The sequence below is a fragment of the Periophthalmus magnuspinnatus genome, chromosome 18 (assembly GCF_009829125.3).
Source record: "Periophthalmus magnuspinnatus isolate fPerMag1 chromosome 18, fPerMag1.2.pri, whole genome shotgun sequence".
Classification (NCBI taxonomy): Eukaryota; Metazoa; Chordata; class Actinopteri; order Gobiiformes; family Gobiidae; genus Periophthalmus; species Periophthalmus magnuspinnatus.
In genome coordinates this window covers 587,307-605,037 of record NC_047143.1, presented here as the reverse complement: position 1 = coordinate 605,037, position 17,731 = coordinate 587,307, and the positions used below count along the sequence as shown (strand labels likewise).

Sequence of the window (17,731 nt, the reverse complement as noted above, 5' to 3'; positions counted from 1 at the left end):
CTTTTACTCTGGCACTTTTACTCTAGTACTTTTACTCTAGTACTTTTACTCTGGTACTTTTCCTCTAGTACTTTTACTCTGGTACTTTTACTCTAGTACTTTTACTCTGGTACTTTTACTCTGGCACTTTTACTCTAGTACTTTTACTCTGGTACTTTTCCTCTAGTACTTTTACTCTGCTACTTTTACTCTAGTACTTTTACTCTAGTACTTTTACTCTGGTACTTTTCCTCTAGTACTTTTACTCTGGTACTTTTACTCTAGTACTTTTACTCTGGTACTTTTACTCTGGCACTTTTACTCTAGTACTTTTACTCTAGTACTTTTACTCTAGTACTTTTACTCTGGCACTTTTACTCTAGTACTTTTACTCTAGTACTTTTACTCTGGTACTTTTCCTCTGGTACTTTTACTCTGCTACTTTTACTCTAGTACTTTTACTCTGGTACTTTTACTCTAGTACTTTTACTCTGGTACTTTTACTCTGGCACTTTTACTCTAGTACTTTTACTCTGGTACTTTTACTCTGGTACATTTACTCTGTTAATTTACTCTGGTACTTTTACTCTAGTAACTTTTTCAAGATATAGTATTTTTCAGAGTACTTTTCTAGCAGAATATTTTTACTCCTATTTGAGTACCACTAGAGACAGAGACACGCCCCTTTAAACACACTCCTCTGGCCACGCCCCCTCTGGCCACGCCCCTCCAGACACAGGACAAACACATTTACAACATTTTAATGACATTTTTTCAGAAATAACATGGACTTTTCAACAGGAAAAAGTCTGGAAGTGTTTCTTTGGTCCTTTGTAAAGTTTGGGGTCACTTCAGGGAAAAGGGAAACGCTCGGTTCCACCTTGTGAGGTCATCATGTGGTGTCCACCTTGTGAGGTCATCACGTGGTAGTTTTCAAGTTAACAGCTCAGCTTATCTGAACTTAAACAGACGAGCTGCTTTGTGCTGTTAAACAAATCCCTCTCAAATAACATTACAGGCTAGTTAGCATTAGCATTAGCATTAGCATTAGCCAACAGATTTTTTCTCTCCTTTTAGTGTAAAACTCTTAAACAGCACCATGAGCTCGGGTTGATCACAGGCTCCTGAACATGTGTCTCTTTAAATCACTTTTGTGTTTATTCGTGAGTTTCGGGCTAATATTGGGTGTGTTTGCTAATGTGTGCGTTGTGTCACCATGGTAACCGCTGAACATTCCGCCATAGACATACACACGCTGTCAATCAAACCTGTTGCTAACGCTAACAGGAGCGACCTCGGGGAAAGAAGGACCTGATGTGTCTGTTATTAATGTTCAGATCTGGATTTACAGACACAATAGTGAAATTTAAAAAAAACAGAGAGAGGAGGAAACGAGAAGAGGAGGAGAAGAGGAGAGGAAAAGGAGGGGGAGGAGGACAAGGGGAGGAGGAGAGGGGGATAAGAGAGGAAGAGGAGAAGAGGAGGAGGAAAGGTTGAGGTGGAGAGGATGTAGAGAGGAGAGGGAGGAGGAAGGCAGGAGAGGAGAAAAAGAGCAGAGGAGGAGAGGGGGAGCGGAAAGGAGGAGAGGAGCAGGATCATGTAGAGGGTTAATATGAACATTTAAAACCAAAATGACGAGTCTGACAGCAGCAGGTACAGAGAGTTTTGTGTTTTGTGTCGTGCGTCCTGATTGGCTGTTGGACTGTAGACCATTGTGTCGTGCGTCCTGATTGGCTGTTGGACTGTAGACCATTGTGTCGTGCGTCCTGATTGGCTGTTGGACTGTAGACCATCGTGTCGTGCGTCCTGATTGGCTGTTGGACTGTAGACCATTGTGTCGTGCGTCCTGATTGGCTGTTGGACTGTAGACCATTGTGTCGTGCGTCCTGATTGGCTGTTGGACTGTAGACCATTGTGTCGTGCGTCCTGATTGGCTGTTGGACTGTAGACCATTGTCCATCAGTTTCCTCCGTGCCGTGTCTCCTGTCCAGTACAGAATGTGTTCAGACAAATTTACATAAACGTTGGATCTCAGTGTGACTCTGAAGTGCTGTACGTTTGCAATTTGTTTTCTCCCCGACAAAACCCACAATGTCGATGAAACGTTCTGCACCGACAAAGACGCCTACGAAGGTTTGAACTTTGAGAGAGTTTAAACGAGAGAGAAATGTGAGAAAATGTTAACGCCTGTGTGAGAAAAGTGTATAAAGTGTGTGGTGAGGGGTTTTACAGACAAAAACAGAGAGAATAATGTAAAAAATAAAGCTGATACTACAGATTTCGCCTGTTGTGGGTTATTTTTAGAACGTGACCCCCGCCATAAACGAGGGACCAGTGAACAGTTTATACAAATATGAACATCAAAAATATCTGGTGAATGTGAAAATAACTCGTTCTTTGACGTGTTTTTGGTCGACTTCGGCACATCTCCGCTGTAAACGAGCCGCACACAGAACATAAATGGCACACAGAGGCGGCGGCGCGTGGTCATGACTCCTCCAACCAGCTGGGGGCGCCGCTCAGGGTCTGAGCCTGGAGCATGTTGTTCTGGAGGAAGCGGTGACAGTTCAAACAGTGAGACGCCACGGTGTTATGTAAGAGCCACAGCTGGTTATGAAGAACCTTCACCTGAAACACAAGAGCAAAGAGTCACACGGGTTTAACACACACTCTGTTCCACCTTGTGATGTCATCATGTGGTGATACAGGAAGTGCTCCACTGTGTTTTTAAACTCCACCTTCACTAGAATCATCTGGATCATTTCAGTCCTGGAACAACTGACAATCTACAACTGAACTAAAGGGAAAAGGAGGAGTTCACTGGAAAACTCCTCTCCTCCTGTCTCCTCACCTCCTCCTCTCCTCCTCCTGTCTCCTCTCCTCCTCCTGTCTCCTCCTCTTGTCTCCTCCTCCTCTCTCCTCCTCCTCTTGTCTCCTCCTCCTGTCTCCTATCCTCCTCCTGTCTCCTCCTCTTGTCTCCTCCTCCTCTCTCCTCCTCCTCTTGTCTCCTCCTCCTGTCTCCTCTCCTCCTCCTCCTCTCTCCTCCTCCTCTCTCCTCCTCCTCTTGTCTCCTCCTCCTGTCTCCTCTCCTCCTCCTCCTCTTGTCTCCTCCTTCTGTCTCCTCTCCTCCTCCTGTCTCCTCCTCCTCCTGTCTTCTCCTCCTGTCTCCTCCTCTCGTCTCCTCCTCCTGTCTCCTCCTGTCTCCTCCTCCTCTCCTACCATTTGATGACATCACGAGGTGCTGGGCCGTGCAGTGGCCCGGAGGTTCAATGTGACCTGATCTGTTCACCTTTGACCTTTGACCTTTGAAACATTTTTGGTGGAGAGGGGAAAAATTTAAATAAAAACTAAATTAAATTAATTTTATTTTCAAGCCTAAAAAGAACAGAATATGTTTTTCTTTCTATTTTTTATGCATTTTGATTCAGATTATTCCACTGACCCACGACTCAGAGAAAAGACACGTGACATCAGATTATGATTATTATTATTATTATTATTATCATTATTATCATTATCATTATTATTATTATTATTATTATTATTATTATAGAGCAGTGTTTTATTTAACTCAGTTTAAACTCGTCTGTCTCTGGATCAGTTTGTTTTGTTGATTAATCGATTTCTCACGTTTCGTTTCTGTCGTATAAATAAATATAAAAAGAGCCAGTGTTTTGAACGGCTCTTTGAAATGAACCGATCCAAAAGACTCAGATCCCATAAGAAAGTCGATTCTTTAAGGTTGTCAACATTCCTCGGGGCTGTGACGCTAACTGTAGGCACTGCTGTGTTAACCTGAACTTTGTCTTTGTCTCAAGCTAGCATTAGCATTAGCATTAGCATTAGCATTAGCCAACAGTATTTGTCTCATCTTTTTGTGTAAAATCAAACTCTTTCACAGGACCATGAACACTTTGATCACACTTTCTTTAACTCACTTTTGTGTTTTTTTTCCCATACAATTTTATTTTTTATATATATTTTTTAATTAACAGTGAACGCTGAATGTTCCACCATAGACACACATGCAGAACTCCCCGGTGATGTCAGTGCGCGGTGTTTTCCTCGTGTCGTACCTTGTTCTCCTGGAGCAGCTTCAGTTTGACGTTCAGGTCGTCTCTGCTCCTCTGGTACTTGTCCCGGTGCAGACTGAAGCTCCTCTGGGCCTGCTCCAGTTTGGGGAGTGTCCCGGGGCCCCGGGGCCCCAGGTTCAGCTCCTCCAGGTCCACTCTGTACGCGTCGTACTCCATCCTGCACAGAAACACACACATATGTGTCAGGACGGAAACCAGCTCCTGTCGACACAGTGACGTCACACGGGGGCGCTCTACATGTGTGTGTGTGCTCTACATGTGTGTGTGTGCTCTACATGTGTGTGTGTGCTCTACATGTGTGTGTGTGTGCTCTACATGTGTGTGTGCTCTACATGTGTGTGTGTGTGCTCTACATGTGTGTGTGTGCTCTACATGTGTGTGTGTGTGCTCTACATGTGTGTGTGTGTGTGTGCTCTACATGTGTGTGTGTGTGTGCTCTACATGTGTGTGTGTGTGTGCTCTACATGTGTGTGTGTGCTCTACATGTGTGTGTGTGCTCTACGTGTGTGTGTGTGCTCTACATGTGTGTGTGCTCTACATGTGTGTGTGTGCTCTACATGTGTGTGTGTGCTCTACGTGTGTGTGTGTGCTCTACATGTGTGTGTGCTCTACATGTGTGTGTGCTCTACATGTGTGTGTGTGTGCTCTACATGTGTGTGTGTGTGCTCTACATGTGTGTGTGTGTGCTCTACATGTGTGTGTGTGCTCTACATGTGTGTGTGTGTGCTCTACATGTGTGTGTGTGTGTGTGCTCTACATGTGTGTGTGCTCTACATGTGTGTGTGTGCTCTACGTGTGTGTGTGTGCTCTACGTGTGTGTGTGTGCTCTACATGTGTGTGTGCTCTACATGTGTGTGTGCTCTACATGTGTGTGTGTGTGCTCTACATGTGTGTGTGTGTGCTCTACATGTGTGTGTGTGTGCTCTACATGTGTGTGTGTGTGTGTGCTCTACATGTGTGTGTGTGCTCTACATGTGTGTGTGTGTGCTCTACATGTGTGTGTGTGTGCTCTACATGTGTGTGTGTGTGCTCTACATGTGTGTGTGTGCTCTACATGTGTGTGTGTGCTCTACATGTGTGTGTGTGTGCTCTACATGTGTGTGTGTGTGCTCTACATGTGTGTGTGTGTGCTCTACATGTGTGTGTGTGCTCTACATGTGTGTGTGTGTGCTCTACATGTGTGTGTGTGTGTGTGCTCTACATGTGTGTGTGTGGTCTACATGTGTGTGTGTGCTCTACATGTGTGTGTGTGCTCTACATGTGTATGTGTGCTCTACATGTGTGTGTGTGTGCTCTACATGTGTGTGTGTGTGCTCTACATGTGTGTGTGTGCTCTACATGTGTGTGTGTGTGCTCTACATGTGTGTGTGTGTGTGTGCTCTACATGTGTGTGTGTGGTCTACATGTGTGTGTGTGCTCTACATGTGTGTGTGTGCTCTACATGTGTATGTGTGCTCTACATGTGTGTGTGTGTGCTCTACATGTGTGTGTGTGTGTGCTCTACATGTGTGTGTGTGCTCTACATGTGTGTGTGTGTGCTCTACATGTGTGTGTGTGTGTGTGCTCTACATGTGTGTGTGCTCTACATGTGTGTGTGTGCTCTACATGTGTGTGTGTGCTCTACGTGTGTGTGTGTGCTCTACATGTGTGTGTGCTCTACATGTGTGTGTGTGCTCTACATGTGTGTGTGTGTGCTCTACATGTGTGTGTGTGTGCTCTACATGTGTGTGTGTGTGCTCTACATGTGTGTGTGTGCTCTACATGTGTGTGTGTGCTCTACATGTGTGTGTGTGTGCTCTACATGTGTGTGTGTGTGCTCTACATGTGTGTGTGTGCTCTACATGTGTGTGTGTGCTCTACATGTGTATGTGTGCTCTACATGTGTGTGTGTGTGCTCTACATGTGTGTGTGTGTGCTCTACATGTGTGTGTGTGCTCTACATGTGTGTGTGTGTGCTCTACATGTGTGTGTGTGTGTGCTCTACATGTGTGTGTGTGCTCTACATGTGTGTGTGTGCTCTACATGTGTATGTGTGCTCTACATGTGTGTGTGTGTGCTCTACATGTGTGTGTGTGCTCTACATGTGTGTGTGTGCTCTACATGTGTGTGTGTGTGCTCTACATGTGTGTGTGTGTGTGCTCTACATGTGTGTGTGCTCTACATGTGTGTGTGTGCTCTACATGTGTGTGTGTGCTCTACATGTGTGTGTGTGCTCTACATGTGTGTGTGTGCTCTACATGTGTGTGTGTGCTCTACATGTGTGTGTGTGCTCTACATGTGTGTGTGTGCTCTACATGTGTGTGTGTGCTCTACATGTGTGTGTGTGCTCTACATGTGTGTGTGTGCTCTACATGTGTGTGTGTGCTCTACATGTGTGTGTGTGCTCTACATGTGTGTGTGTGCTCTACATGTGTGTGTGTGCTCTACATGTGTGTGTGTGCTCTACATGTGTGTGTGTGCTCTACATGTGTGTGTGTGCTCTACATGTGTGTGTGTGCTCTACATGTGTGTGTGTGTGTGTGCTCTACATGTGTGTGTGCTCTACATGTGTGTGTGCTCTACATGTGTGTGTGTGTGTGCTCTACATGTGTGTGTGTGTGCTCTACATGTGTGTGTGCTCTACATGTGTGTGTGCTCTACATGTGTGTGTGTGCTCTACATGTGTGTGTGTGCTCTACATGTGTGTGTGTGCTCTACATGTGTGTGTGCTCTACATGTGTGTGTGTGTGTGCTCTACATGTGTGTGTGTGTGTGCTCTACATGTGTGTGTGTGCTCTACATGTGTGTGTGTGCTCTACGTGTGTGTGTGCTCTACATGTGTGTGTGTGCTCTACATGTGTGTGTGTGCTCTACATGTGTGTGTGCTCTACGTGTGTGTGTGTGCTCTACATGTGTGTGTGTGCTCTACATGTGTGTGTGTGTGCTCTACATGTGTGTGTGTGTGCTCTACATGTGTGTGTGTGCTCTACATGTGTGTGTGTGCTCTACATGTGTGTGTGTGTGTGTGCTCTACATGTGTGTGTGTGTGCTCTACATGTGTGTGTGTGTGTGTGCTCTACATGTGTGTGTGTGTGTGCTCTACATGTGTGTGTGTGTGTGCTCTACATGTGTGTGTGTGTGTGTGCTCTACATGTGTGTGTGTGTGTGCTCTACATGTGTGTGTGTGCTCTACATGTGTGTGTGTGCTCTACATGTGTGTGTGTGTGCTCTACATGTGTGTGTGTGCTCTACATGTGTGTGTGTGCTCTACATGTGTGTGTGTGCTCTACATGTGTGTGTGTGTGTGCTCTACATGTGTGTGTGTGCTCTACATGTGTGTGTGTGCTCTACATGTGTGTGTGTGCTCTACATGTGTGTGTGTGTGCTCTACATGTGTGTGTGTGCTCTACATGTGTGTGTGTGCTCTACATGTGTGTGTGTGCTCTACATGTGTGTGTGTGTGCTCTACATGTGTGTGTGTGTGCTCTACATGTGTGTGTGTGCTCTACATGTGTGTGTGTGCTCTACATGTGTGTTAAAAAATATAAATAAATAAATATTCTGAACATTCTAAATCTTAAAAATATTCTAAATTGAACATTTGTGCATTGTTGCTGTTCTTCTTCTTCTAAAAATGTCCACTGTGGCCCAGACAACCCAAAATGTGTTGTCCACATAAGAGGACGTCAGGTCCCAGGAGGTTTAGTGTTGAGCTGTTACCATGGAGACGCACGTTAGCAACCACAGTAAAAAAAAAAGAATTAAGACTGAAAACCCCCGAGGAAATACAAAATGGATTTAGACAAACGGCTCTGAGCTCAGTCCTGTTTAAGAGTTTGATTTTACACTAAAAGGGGAAAGTGACTCACTGAAAAACTGTTGGCTAATGCTAATGCTAATGCTAATGCTAAAGCTAATGCTAACTTGTGGCTGATGTTATTTGAGGGACTTGTTCAAAAGCACAAATCACCTGTTTTAGTTCAGATGAGTCAGCTCTTTATGGTCAGATTGTGGTCAAACAAAAGATTAAATCTGCTAAAGTTACTGAAAGAGCAGCGTTTGCAGTTAGCATCACACATCATCAGCATTCCTTTGGGGGCATGATGCCATTTATTTATTTTTTTGTTATTTTGAGTTTATTTTTTAAATTTATTTATTTTTATTTTTTTCATTTTTATTTTAAAGTTTAGGTTTAAAGTTTATTTTCTTTATTTTTTTTGTTTATACAGGGGTTTTTTTTTATTTATTTTTTATTTTTTTAGTTATTTTGAGTTTTTGGGAGGTTTTTTGTTATTTTTATCATACTTTTTTTGTTATTTTGAGTATATTTGAGTATTTTTTTAATCGTTTATTTTCTTTATTTACATGATCTACATAATCCTGGGGTTCATTTTTTTTATTTTTTTTTAAGTCATTCTTATTATTATTATTTTTTATTTATAATTTTTTTTTTTGAGAGTTTTTTTATTTTAAAGTTTAGGTTTAAAGTTGTTGTTTTTTAGTTGTTTTTTTGTTATTTTTATCATACATTGTTTTGTTATTTTGAGTTTTTTTTAAGTATATTTTCTTTATTATTTATTTATTTTTACTTTTTTGTCATTTGGAGTTGTTTTGTTTTTTGTTTTACTTATTTTGAGTTGGTTTTTGGCTTTTTTCAGTTTATTTTTAGTTTTTTGTGTCCTCTGTTCGTATTAACCCTCTACATGATCCTGGGTTAATTTTTCTTTCTTTTAGTTATTTTGAGGGTTGTTTTTTTTTAGTTTTTGAGTTGAGTTGTTTATTTTGAGGGTTTTTTTGTTTTGGGTTTTTTTGTCTATTTTTTATTTTTTGAAAACTGTGTCTCCTCTTTTTTTAATTTTGAGTTTTTTGTTTGTTTGTTTTCAGTTGAGATGTTTATTTTGATTTTTTTTCAGGTTTTTTTGTTTGTTTTTTTAGTTATTTTGAAGTTTTTTTAGTCTGTTTTTAAAAAAACTGTGTCTCCTTTTTTAGTTATTTAGATTTTTTTCAGTTGAGTTGTTTTTTTGTTTTGTTTTTTTGTAATATTGAGTTTATTTATAATCTTTTTTTCTTTAATTTCTTAATTTTTTGAGTTATTTTGAGTTTTTCTTGTTGTTTTTATTTATTTTTAGTTATTTTTATTTTTTTGAAAACTGTCTCCTCTTTTTTTTAATTTTGAGTTTTTTGTTTGTTTGTTTTTCAGTTGAGATGTTTATTTTGAGTTTTTTTTAGGTTTTTTTGTTTGTTTTTTTTAGTTATTTTGAAGTTTTCTTTTGTCTATTTTTTTTTAAAAACTGTCTCCTTTTTTAGTTATTTTGATTTTTTTGTTTTTTTTGTAATATTGAGTTTATTTATAATCTTTTTTCTTTAATTTCTTAATTTTTTTAGTTATTTTGAGTTTTTCTTGTTGTTTTTATTTATTTATTTTTAATAAACTGTCCTCTCTCTGTCTCTGCTGCTTCAGTCTCATTCTGGTCTTAAATGTTCGTATTAACCCTCTACATGATCCTGGGGTTTTTATTTCACTATTGTGTCTGTAAATCCAGATCTGAACATTAATAACAGACAAATCAGGTCCTTCTGTCCCCGAGGTCGCTCCTGTTAGCGTTAGCATTAGCGTTAGCGACAGGTTTGATTGACGGCGTTGCTAAGCGCCCGGTCACCTGCTCTAGACTTTCACATCGCTCGTACGTCTTTACCACTCACGATACACTGTGATGTCATCGCGTTACCTCCGTGTCTTTGGTGTCGGTGGCGTTTTGCGGCGTACCTGACGGCCTCGTACTGTTTGGCGTTGCTCATCGTGTCCTCGATGGTTTTGTTGATGAGCGTGTTCATGTCGGAGGTGAAGGAGTTCACGGCGGCGGCCAGCGTCTCTCCGCTTTTACACAGAAACCTCTGCGCCTCCGCGTTCAACCCGAACTCCACCTGGGAACAGAAACGACACGATTAACCGTCATTCGCTGCGATGCTAACTGGAGGCACCGCTCTGTCTGTTAACACCATCCGACCGTAAAGAGCGAAACTTCTACTCACGTGAAGTGTCGGTGTTTTGACGCTGAGCTCAGAAAACACATCCCCCAGTGCCTTCTGGGTAACGGAGAGCTGAGTGATCTGATTGGCCAGCGTCTGCGTGAGTTTGGTCACGTGGTCGTAGCGCCGCCGGTCGTCTCTGAGCAGCTCCAGACGAGGCTCCAGCTCCAGGTCCACGGTCCGAGATCCACGGCCCAACTTCTCCGACAGAGCCTGACGTGTGCACTGAGGGAAAGAGAGAGAACGGAATCAGACGTTCAGATGTTTGTTCTTGTTCTGTTCAGATGTTTGTTCTTGTTCTGTTCAGATGTTTGTTCTTGTTCTGTTCAGATGTTTGTTCTTGTTCTGTTCAGATGTTTGTTCTTGTTCTGTTCAGATGTTTGTTCTTGTTCTGTTCAGATGTTTGTTCTTGTTCTGTTCAGATGTTTGTTCTTGTTCTGTTCAGATGTTTGTTCTTGTTCTGTTCAGATGTTTGTTCTTGTTCTGTTCAGATGTTTGTTCTTGTTCTGTTCAGATGTTTGTTCTTGTTCTGGTCGTTTCTTCTCTTTGAGCCTCTGGAGTTTTATTTGGACTGATTCATGTTTGAGTTTAATCTTTAATCCACTATTTTCAAGACGCCATTTTGTCGATCTGCCCCCGTTTAACCTCCACCTGGGACACGCCCACTGTGACACGCACGCTGGCTCCTGTCTCCTCTCCTCTCTCGTCTCCTCTCTCGTCTCCTCTCTCGTCTCCTCTCTCGTCTCGTCTCCTCTCCTCTCTCGTCTCCTCTCCTCTCTCGTCTCCTCTCTCGTCTCGTCTCTCGTCTCGTCTCGTCTCCTCTCTCGTCTCGTCTGCTCTTCTCTTCTCTCGTCTCCTCTCTCGTCTGCTCTTCTCTTCTCTCCTCTCCTCTCTCCTCTCCTCTCTTGTCTCCTCTCTCGTCTCGTCTCCTCTCTCGTCTCCTCTCTCGTCTCCTCTCTCGTCTCCTCTCTCGTCTCCTCTCTCGTCTCCTCTCTCGTCTCCTCTCTCGTCTCCTCTCTTGTCTCCTCTCTCGTCTCGTCTCCTCTCTCCTCTCCTCTCTCGTCTCCTCTCTCGTCTCCTCTCTCTTCTCCCTTGTTTCTTTTATGACGTTGTTTTAGATGAATATTGTGATTTAAAAAGTGTAAATTAAAACAGAGATGAGAACCATAGAGACTCAAGCTCAATGCGGCTGATTTAATATAAATCTGTCTCCACGAGGTGGAACAGAACGTTCTGAATGAAACAAAACGACTGGAGTTTGTTTTTCGTTGACATTATTAGAACATTAAAGTTCTCAGGTCGTTTAAATTAAAGCTCAAAGTGTCAATAAAGGTGGAGCTCGTACTTTGTAGGTGGTGATGCTCCATTTCCGGACTCGCTCCAGTTTCTCACTCGCTGGATTCTTGTTGCTGCTCTGGAGCACGATGGGGCCCCCGGAGTCGCTGCTCGGAGGGGCCCCCGGCAAATCTAAAAATAACAAAACAAAACATGATAAAACAAAACAGGAGGAGCGAGGTCCTGAGGGTCTGAGCATTAAACTGAGACACAGGTCAGTCTCCCCCTCAGACGGTTTGTATAAATGGACGTAGCTATCGTGCTAACATGCTAACCGCCGCCGCCGCGTTACAAACAGGAAGTGAGCCTCTCTGTCTCTGCTGCTTCAGACTCATTTTGGTCTGAAATGTTCATATTAACCCTCTACATGGTCCTGAGTTCTTTTTTTTTTTTTTTTTGTTATTTTGTGCTTGTTTGTTTTTAAGTTGTTTATTTTGTTTTGTTATATTTAGTTGTTTGTTTTTTTTTTAGTTATTTTGAGTTTATTTATTTATTCTTTTTAGTTGTTTTGAGGTTTTGTTTCTTTTTACCCGTTCTACATGATCCTGGGTGTGCTTTTTCTTTTCTTTTTTTTTTTTTAGTTGAGTTGTTTTTTTTTATTTTTTTGAGTTATTTTGAGTTTATTTATACTTCTTTATTTTCTTAATTTTTTTTTTTTTGTTATTTTGAGTTTATTTTGTTTTTTTTATTACTTTTATTTGTTGTTTTTTTATTTGAATTGATTTATTTTATATTTTGTTATATTGAGGGGGTTTTTTTGTTTTGAGTTTTTTTTTTTTTTTTTTTTTTTTAACCCACTTATTTATTTTTTTTAAGTCGAGTTCTTTATTTTGAGTTGTTGTTTTTTATTTTTTTGAGTTTATTTATACATTTTTTGGTTTACTTTCTTCATTTTTTGAGTTTATTTTTTGAGTTATTTTGAGTTTTTGTTGTTTTTTAGTTGGTTTGAGTTGATTTATTTTATATTTTGTTATATTGAGTTAATTTCTCTTTTTTTGTTGAGTTATTTAAGAGTTGTTTGTTTTTAGTTATTTTGAGTTTTTCTTCAGTCTAGTGTCCGAGTGCTGCAGAGTTTACCTTCGCTCATCTCGGTCTGTTCTGTGAGCTGAGGAGCGCCCCCTTCAGGTGTAGAGGGTGGAGCGCCCCCTTCAGGTGTAGAGGCTGGAGCGCCCCCTTCAGGTGTAGAGGGTGGAGCGCCCCCTTCAGGTGTAGAGGCTGGAGCGCCCCCTTCAGGTGTAGAGGGTGGAGCGCCCCCTTCAGGTGTAGAGGGTGGAGCGCCCCCTTCAGGTGTAGAGGGTGGAGCGCCCCCTTCAGGTGTAGAGGGTGGAGCGCCCCCTTCAGGTGTAGAGGGTGGAGCGCCCCCTTCAGGTGTAGAGGCTGGAGCGCCCCCTTCAGGTGTAGAGGGTGGAGCGCCCCCTTCAGGTGTAGAGGCTGGAGCGCCCCCTTCAGGTGTAGAGGGTGGAGCGCCCCCTTCAGGTGTAGAGGGTGGAGCGCCCCCTTCAGGTGTAGAGGGTGGAGCGCCCCCTTCAGGTGTAGAGGCTGGAGCGCCCCCTTCAGGTGGTGACTGGTCTTTATTCAAGTCCTACAAAAATAACCACAGACACACAGGAGGAGTTTACTTCTATTTGAGTCGTTTCAGATGAATATTGTGATTTAAAAAGTGTAAATTAAAACAGAGATGAGAACCATAGAGACTCAAGCACAAACGAGTGCCTGGAGGAGGAGTGTCTGTGTGTCTTACTGGAGGTGGAGGAGGAGTTACTGCGGGTGGAGGAGTGCCCGTGTGTCTTACTGGAGGTGGAGGAGGAGTTACTGCGGGTGGAGGAGGAGTTACTGTGGGTGGAGGAGGAGTTACTGTGGGTGGAGGAGGAGTGCCCGTGTGTCTTACTGGAGGTGGAGGAGGAGTTACTGCGGGTGGAGGAGGAGTTACTGTGGGTGGAGGAGGAGTGCCCGTGTGTCTTACTGGAGGTGGAGGAGGAGTTACTGCAGGTGGAGGAGTGTCTGTGTGTCTTACTGCGGGTGGAGGAGGAGTTACTGCGGGTGGAGGAGGAGTGCCCGTGTGTCTTACTGGAGGTGGAGGAGGAGTTACTGCAGGTGGAGGAGTGTCTGTGTGTCTTACTGCGGGTGGAGGAGGAGTTACTGCGGGTGGAGGAGGAGTGCCCGTGTGTCTTACTGGAGGTGGAGGAGGAGTTACTGCAGGTGGAGGAGTGTCTGTGTGTCTTACTGCGGGTGGAGGAGGAGTTACTGCGGGTGGAGGAGGAGTGCCCGTGTGTCTTACTGGAGGTGGAGGAGGAGTTACTGCGGGTGGAGGAGGAGTGCCCGTGTGTCTTACTGGAGGTGGAGGAGGAGTTACTGCGGGTGGAGGAGGAGTTACTGCGGGTGGAGGAGGAGTGCCCGTGTGTCTTCCTGCGGGTGGAGGACAGGTGGAGTCTCCGTTCTGCTCTGCTCCGTCCATTCTCCTTTGGTTCAGTCTTTTTTCTTCTTTGTTTGACTAAAAACATGAAACAAAAACACGTGAGAAAAGAAAACAGGCGATCGGCTCCATCGTGTGGCGCAAAGTGGAACTGCACCTTCAGTCTGGAAACCACAAACTTATCAACGAAGCCACGACAAACACACACTGAGGAACTTTTCTTGTGTGTGTGCGTGCGTGCATGTGTGGTGTCTGTGTGTGTGTTTGTCTCCATGGAGATGTCATAGCGTTCCCTGGAATGTTCCGCAGTGTGGATTTAATCGATGGATAGCGCATTCACTCAGAAACACATTCAAACGCGTGTGTTTATACGATGAGCAGTGTCGCCTCTCCACAGATCTGACCTGTGACGTGTGAATACTATAACAGTGTAATGTTCCAGGCAAGGCTCCATGGAAACTAGAAGAGAGTCCACCAGAAAAGTTACACAGTGCAGCTTTAATGATGAAGAAGGTCAAAGGTCCGACGTCACACAAACTGTTACAATGTTACCTCCTCAAAAACATGCTGGAGTAATACTTTATGATTATTTATTAGGATTATTAGTCTGTGACATCTACAAGGCTCAAAACGCTCTGCTCCACCTTGTGATGTCATCAAGTGGTAGTTTTCAAGTGAACAGCTCAGCCTAAAGAGGGAGGAGGAGAGACAAGAGGAGTTAGAGGAGACGAGAGGAGACGAGAGGAGGAGAGAAGATGAGGATAGAAGAAGAGGATGAAAGACGAGAGGGGGAGAAGCTGAGAGGAGGAGAGGAGAAGAAGAGAGGGAGGAGTAGGAAATGAGAGGAGGAGAGGGGGAGCCGAAGAGGAGATAAGGACGAGACAAAAGACCGAGGAGGAGAGAAGAGGAGAGGGAGACAAAAGCAGGAGAGGGGGAGGAGAGGAGGAGACGAGAGGAGACAAGAGGACGAGAGGAGACAAGCGGACACAAGAGGGAGGAGAGGAGACGAGAGGAGGAGAGAAGACAAGAGGAGATGAGAGGAGACGAGAGGAGACAAGCGGACACAAGAGGAGACGAGAGGAGGAGAGAAGACGAGAGGAGGAGAGGAGTTTTCCAGTGAACTCCTCCTTTTCCCTTTAGTTCAGTTGTAGATTGTCAGTTGTTCCAGGACTGAAATGATCCAGATGATTCTAGTGAAGGTGGAGTTTAAAAACACAGTGGAGCACTTCCTGTATCACCACATGATGACATCACAAGGTGGAACAGAGTGTTTACAGTTTGAGAGAAGAGCTCAGTCTAAATCTGCAGGTTTGTTTGTGTTAAACATGTGAAACAAAAACACAACTCCAGGTCTGTGTGAGGAGGAAACATTAGATCAGATAACGTGGACCACGAGCCGCCGCTTCACCTGCGATAAACCGCTCAGAGTTCAAAGTTCAAAGTTCATCTGGCAATACAACAGACAAAAGTGCTGCTTGTTGTTGAGATCACATGTTCAGAGCTATGGAACTTTTCTCGTGGGGGGTGCGCCGCTTGCTCGTCTCTGTGGACATGGTTATTGTTCTGCCTGGAATGTTTCACAATATGGCATTAAAGACAATAGCTGTTTACAGTTTCGGTGTCGTTAGCGCCTCCTTCAGTCAGGTTTAAGGCGGTGTCCAGCAGGAATCTGACCAGAACTGAAGAAAAGTCGTAGGAGCGAAGACGTTTGGGCTTGGACGAGCAGCCAAACGTCTTCACTCCCACAACGATTTAACCAGACTCTTTGTCATTTTTATGCATTTTTACACAAACGCCCTGATCTGATGCTGGTATAAAATATCGGCTCCCGAGTATCACTTCAGTCGATATCCTGGCTGGACGCTTAAGCCTTTTGAACGGCTCTTTGAGATGAACCGAATCAAAAGAACCGGATCTGTGGAGATACACTCCTACTGTGAGCGCGTCAGGTGTTTTGTGCAGTAAAATCTTGAATAAATGTGAGACAGAGGTGATTTTCAGCTCTGATTTAATGCCATTCTGTGGAACATTACAGGCAGAGCAATGACAACAACAACCAGGCGGCGCACAATACTCCAGAAGAGTTACATATAAAAAAAAAAAAAAAAAGAGTAATACGAGCGTGCGTCTGCAACAGGCCAAACGGCTCCAAACACAGCAGCACTTCCACCGCCACATTTACATTGGTTCTATTTAATCACGACAAACACACGAGTTACACAAAGTATTTACACACAACACGAGACAAAAAGCAGAAGTACTGATCATCTGGCAAACGTCTGCGTTAAAGGGGTGTGTCACTGTATGTTCACTCTGTACGTTCACTCTGTATGTTCACTCTGCATGCTCACTCTGCATGTTCACTCTGTACGTTCACTCTGTATGTTCACACTATGTTCACTCTGCACATTCACTCTGCACGTTCACTCTACGTTCACTCTGTATGTTCACTCTGTATGTTCACTCTGTAGTTCACTCTGTAGTTCACTCTGCACGTTCACTCTGCACGTTCACTCTACGTTCACTCTGTATGTTCACTCTGTATGTTCACTCTGTAGTTCACTCTGTAGTTCACTCTGCACGTTCACTCTGCACGTTCACTCTGCACGTTCACTCTGCACGTTCACTCTGCATGTTCACACTATATTCACTCTGCACGTTCACTCTGTATGTTCACTCTACGTTCACTCTACGTTCACTCTGCACATTCACTCTGTACGTTCACTGTACGTTCACTCTGCATGTTCACTCTGCATGTTCACTCTGCATGTTCACACTATATTCACTCTGCACGTTCACTCTGCACGTTCACTCTGCACGTTCACTCTGTCTGCTCACTCTTCATGCTCACTCTTCATGTTCACTCTTCATGTTCACTCTTCATGTTCACTCTGCATGTTCACTCTGCATGTTCACTCTGTACGTTCACTCTGTATGTTCACACTATGTTCACTCTGCATGTTCACTCTGCATGTTCACTCTGCATGTTCACTCTGCACGTTCACACTATGTTCACTCTGCATGTTCACTCTGCACGTTCACACTATGTTCACTCTGTCCGTTCACTCTGCATGTTCACTCTGCACCTTCACTCTGCATGTTCACTCTGTATGTTCACTCTGCATGTTCACTCTGCACCTTCACTCTGCATGTTCACTCTGTATGTTCACTCTGCATGTTCACTCTGTATGTTCACTCTGCATGTTCACTCTGTATGTTCACTCTGTATGTTCACTCTGCACATTCACTCTGTATGTTCACTCTGTATGTTCACTCTGTATGTTCACTCTTTCACTCTCATCAGTTTCACAGATTTCACTTCACATTCCGACATTACATTTGTAAAAACACATTATCTCTGACTCTGTGCATCATCCGGAATAAGAGGAGATTGTAAAGACGGAACACAAAGTACAGTGAGTTTGTACGTACGGTCCGCACGGAGGGTTCAGTCTGACTTTAACGCGTCTGTCCAGCTCCGTCTGTCCAGCTCCTCCGTCAACTCGAAACATGAGAAACAAAACAGAGTTTTGATCTGAAGATCTAAAAAAGTCAGTAAAAGTCTGAAACACCCGGAAATGTTCAGGAGCGGTTTGAAACGGAGCGCACTCAGTTTGTCCAACACTGTGCGCCACGAGGGCGGAGTCAGAGGAGGAGCCAGAGGAGGAGCCAGAGGAGGAGTCAGAGGAGGAGCCAGAGGAGGAGCCAGAGGAGGAGCCAGAGGAGGAGTCAGAGGAGGAGCCAGAGGAGGAGGAGTCTGAGGACGAGTCAGAGGAGGAGGAGTCAGAGGAGGAGTCAGAGGAGGAGGAGTCAGAGGAGGAGGTGATAAAGCCACTGTCTCCAGTTTGGCCTGGAGCTGCTAAATATAATCCAGAGCCTGATCCTAGAAAACAGTATTTAT

The 17,731-nt window shown here is 43.9% G+C and overlaps 1 protein-coding gene across 3 annotated transcripts; it reads right to left on the bottom strand.

Annotated features, from left to right (window-relative positions):
- Positions 1–724: 724 nt before the first annotated feature.
- On the bottom strand, positions 725–17,463 carry LOC117386602 (arfaptin-1-like). 3 transcript variants are annotated; one of them, XM_055229128.1, is made up of 8 exons: positions 17,263–17,463; positions 13,432–13,908; positions 12,495–12,999; positions 11,428–11,549; positions 10,086–10,307; positions 9,820–9,977; positions 4,056–4,230; positions 725–2,607 (listed from the first exon to the last, which is right to left on the bottom strand). In XM_055229128.1, the coding sequence occupies exons 2-8, from the start codon at positions 13,870–13,872 to the stop codon at positions 2,467–2,469; spliced, it is 1,764 nt and encodes a 587-aa protein (XP_055085103.1). In that variant the 5' UTR covers positions 13,873–13,908; positions 17,263–17,463; the 3' UTR covers positions 725–2,466. The 3 variants fall into 3 exon arrangements, with proteins under 3 accessions (XP_055085103.1, XP_033839903.1, XP_055085104.1); XM_033984012.2 differs by lacking the exons at positions 13,432–13,908; positions 17,263–17,463 and adding an exon at positions 13,327–13,387; XM_055229129.1 differs by lacking the exons at positions 13,432–13,908; positions 17,263–17,463 and adding an exon at positions 13,231–13,278.
- Positions 17,464–17,731: the final 268 nt, after the last annotated feature.